General features: G+C 44.1%; 1 protein-coding gene across 1 annotated transcript in view; it reads left to right on the top strand.

Annotated features, from left to right (window-relative positions):
- The first annotated feature begins 450 nt into the window (after positions 1 to 450).
- LOC101884921 (lysophosphatidylcholine acyltransferase 1) overlaps positions 451 to 4,488 on the top strand; it is a 24,111-nt gene continuing 20,073 nt past the window's right edge. Inside the window, exon 1 of the mRNA XM_073925675.1 lies at positions 451 to 710. Coding sequence (XP_073781776.1) covers positions 609 to 710 — 102 coding nt within the window. The 5' untranslated portion in view covers positions 451 to 608. The remainder of the gene's footprint in view (positions 711 to 4,488) is intronic.

The following is a 4,488-nucleotide window of genomic DNA, read 5'->3' as shown; positions in this document are numbered from 1 at the left end:
AGAGTCGAGCCAGAATGTGATGATGCTGTGTGCTAAACTGCACATTTCCACAGAAGCAGATCTTATTAAGACTCATGTGAGCAACACTGTTCCTCTCACTGAGGACAAACAAGCCTGAATAACGAGTGTTCGCCCATTACTTCTCTAATTCAGCCTCAGCCTGAGCTGTGCTTAACACCCCTGCCCTTTAGCATCTTTCTGTATTATTGCATTCACGTGTTTACTTGTTTCTTTGCTTGGTTTTGTATTCATTTTACTTGTTTTTTATTTTTATTTTTTTTATTTTTTTAAGGTAAACAAACCTGAGTATGTGTTCGTGTGTGTGTCCGAGCGCCCACTCGTGGAGAGCACCGTCATCTTTCAGGAGGATGTGCGCATGCGCAGTCACATCAGCGCGGAGCATCTTATGGCGTGAGCGGAGGAGGAGCAGTCCCGCGCATGCGCAGTGGCGGCGGGATTCTGCCCCTCCATGACATCCAGCGGGACTGAGTGAGTGCGCGCACACGGAGAGAGCCGCGAAATACATGATCCTCCTCCAGACCCCGCTCCAGCACGTTATAACGCGTCATTAGGCGTCAAGCAGCCACACACACACACCGACGGTCGAGATGAGGATGAAGAAGAGCGCGCACGCGGATGAGGAGAAGCGCGCTCCCTTCAGGAACCCGTTCGTGCACGAGCTGCGCTTCACGGCTGCGCAGAAGCTGCAGGTACGCGCGCGTGTGTGTTTGCCCGCGTGTGTGTGTTTGCTGTGTGTGCACGGTGTGGTGTGTGTGGATGATAATGTAGGCCTGATAGTGATGCTGCTGATCTCCGGCCTGCTGGAGCAGAGTTTCCTTCCTGTGCTACATGTTGCGCTCGGCCTTCAGCAGCCAATCAGCAGCGAGCAATCCTGCGGCTCGTCCTTCAGCAGCCAATCAGGAGGCAGGAATCTTGCGGCTCAGCTGCGGCACAGACGCGCTTCAGAACACGTGACATAGATGCCGCTTTTGTCTTCAGCTGAGCCGCGACACACACACACACACACACACACACACACCCCAATACAACTGTTAGGTCTTGTCAGATGCTTTATCTATCTATCTATCTATCTATCTATCTATCTATCTATCTATCTATCTATCTATCTATCTATCTATCTATCTATCTGTATGTGTTGCTTTATCTGTGACTGTTTGTCTCTGTCGCTCTATCTGTCTTATCTATATCTCGTCACTATAACTCACAGAATCTATCGATTTCTCTGTCCCTCTATCTATATCTCTCTTGCTATATCTATTTTTGCTGTTACACTGTATCCCTCTATCTATCCTTGTTGCTTCATCTACCTATATCTCTGTTGTATATCTATCTCTGTCGCTCTATATTTCTTGCTATATCTATCTCTCTGTTGCTCTATCTCTGTATTTCTGTCACTATTTATATATATATATATATATATATATATATATATATATATATATATATATATATATATATATATATATTTAGGCGACGCAGTGGTGCAGTAGGTTGCACAGCAAGAAGCAAGAAGGTCGCTGGCTTAATCCTCGGCTCAGTTGGCATTTCTGTGAGGAGTTTGCATGTTCTCCCTGCGTTCGCGTGGGTTTCCTCCGGATGCTCCGGTTTATTTCGGTTATTTCTGTCTCTATCTATCTATCTATCTATCTATCTATCTATCTATCTATCTATCTATCTATCTATCTATCTATCTATCTATCTATCTATCTATCTCGCTCTATGTCCCTCTATACTGTATATCTGTCACTTAGTCTTGCCATATCTATTTCTCTGTCACTCTATATATCTTTATATTTTTGCCACTCTATCTCTCTCACTATCTATATCTATTTATCTGTCATTCTCTCGCTCTATCGCTTTGTTGCTTTATTTCTCTGCTGCTCTATTTCTCTCACTATGTGTTGCTCTATTTGTCACTATCTCTTTGTAGCTCTGTTTGTCACTATATGTCGCCCTATCACCGTGACTGATTCTATCTATCTATCTATCTATCTATCTATCTATCTATCTATCTATCTATCTATCCATCCATCCATCCATCCATCCATCCATCCATCCATCCATCCATCCATCCATCCATCCATCCATCCATCCATCCATCCATCCATCCATCCATCCATCCATCCATCCATCCATCCATCCATCCATCCATCCATCCATCCATCCATCTATCCATCCATCAGCATGCAGTCCTCCAAGCTCATGATGGAGTCAGACAGGATCTTCATTCTCTCTCCACTGCAGCAGGACTTTATATTCTATACTGGACATTATTTCTGTCACCAAATCATCAAGTAGAAGTCCAGTTATTATTTGTGTTCCTAAAAGTCAGATAGACCACAAGACGTTTGGTAGGTTGTGTATTGATCAAGAGTTGAGAGTACATGAGGAGGGGGATCGGTACAATGAGGTGCCGTATCCGGCATGTTCTGGCACAAATTAAGCCCTGTTGGTGCCGCAAGCGCACCAGGGTTCAGAAGGAAAAAGACGGTGTGAACACAAACCAACAGAGGAGGTGGCAAGGGGGGGACAATCGAACTTGGATACGGTCCAGACAATGAACCAAGTATGAAAGCTCCAGAAGACTAATTCATATTTTTATACTATGGCATTTATTTTAAGGACACCCTGAACACAAACATGTGTCTTTATTATGTAACAACAATTACATCAACTTTATTTTCATCAGATTAAATAGGTTTTGGGGCGACACAGTGGCGCAGTAGGTAGTGCTGTCGCCTCACAGCAAAAAGGTCTCTGGTTCAATCCTTGGCTCAGTTGGTGTTTCTGTGTGGAGTTTGCATGTTCTCCCTGCCTTCGCGTGGGTTTCCTCCGGGTGCTCTGGTTTCCCCCACAGTCCAAACACATGCGGTACAGGTGAATTGGGTAAGCTAAATTGTCTGTAGTGTATGAGTGTGTGTGTGGATGTTTCTCAGAGATGGGTTGCAGCTGGAAGGGCATCCACTGCGTAAAAATGTGCTGGATAAGTTGGCGGTTCATTCTGCTGTGGCAACCCCGGATTAATAAAGGGACTAAGCCGACAAGAAAATTAATGAATGAATGATAAATAGTTTTTTTTTGTTTGTTTTTGCTAGGGATGTGACGATGCTGAGTTCACGAGAATGAGAAGAGAGTTTTAGGCTTTTCAGACAAGAAATCCCAAGTAAATAGAAACATTGTATTTAAGAAAAAAACAAGTTTAATGTGCATTTTAAAATCAACTCATACTTTGAAATAAGACTCCATATATATTATTTTCATATATTCATTCATTGATTTTCTTGTCGGCTTAGTCCCTTTATTAATCCGGGGTCGCCACAGCGGAATGAACCGCCAACTTATCCAGCAAGTTTTTACGCAGCGGATGCCCTTCCAGCCACAACCCATCTCTGGGAAACATACACACACACACACACACTCACACACACACACACACACTACGGAAAATTTAGCCTACCCAATTCACCTGTACCGCATGTGTTTGGACTGTGGGGGAAACCAGAGCACCCGGAGCACACGGGAAGAACATGCAAACTCCACACAGAAACACCAACTGAGCCAGCCGAGACTCAAACCAGAGACCTTCTTGCTGTGAGGCCACATCGCTAACCACTGAGCCACCCGTTGTAAAACTTAAAACATTTATCTGAAACCTAATTACAGTAAGTCATTGCACTCACGAAACACCTTAGCATGCTTCTTCAAGTGTGAAGGATGGCAGTCAAGTCAAACTACACTTCCCTTCCACTGCATGTGTGTGTGTGTGTGTGTGTATGTTTTGTAAAGCAACAGTGCATGTGTTTGAGTGTGTATCAGGAGAGTGTGTGAGCTTCCAGACAAACCGCTTCCTCATTGACGAACCGCTCTACTGTAGTCACGAGCCTGTCGATCATCTCCACACATCATCCACATCTCTGTCTCAGTTAATGCGTTATTGTAGACTGAGCAGCAGCAGCAGGGTGTTATCCTCAGGTGTCCGGATGATTCTCTGGAGAAGTTAATGTCCACTCACGTCTCTAGAGAAGATCTCAGTGTTGTTGCAGATCAAACCTCACACAGAAACATGATCTGAGTATTCTTCATTTGGCTAGTCAGCACTCTCTGCTTGACGCTTGCTCTTGCGTGTCCGCCATGTTTGTAGTTTGTTTACACTTTTCCTCCAGTTTGTAGTTCTAATCGAATCCACGCAATGCATCGTGGGAAATGTGGACACTGATTATATTTGTAAAAAGTGTTCAGGATGAAGAGTGTGTGAATTGGGACGCAGCATAAGTGTGTGTGTGTGTGTGTGTGTGTGTGTGTGTGTGTGTGTGTGTGTGTGTGTGTGTGTGTGCGTGTTTTTGTGACATATCAGGACACAAATCTGTATAATGACATGGGTATGACACAGGTATTACAAAAAGGAGGTGAAATATGAGGACATTGGTGACGTCCTCGTTTCTCAAAATGCTTATAAATCCTACAGAA

This window comes from Danio rerio, chromosome 16, assembly GCF_049306965.1.
Source record: "Danio rerio strain Tuebingen ecotype United States chromosome 16, GRCz12tu, whole genome shotgun sequence".
Classification (NCBI taxonomy): Eukaryota; Metazoa; Chordata; class Actinopteri; order Cypriniformes; family Danionidae; genus Danio; species Danio rerio.
Note: the sequence above shows the minus strand (reverse complement) of the source record. Positions and strands in the feature narration are given on the sequence as shown.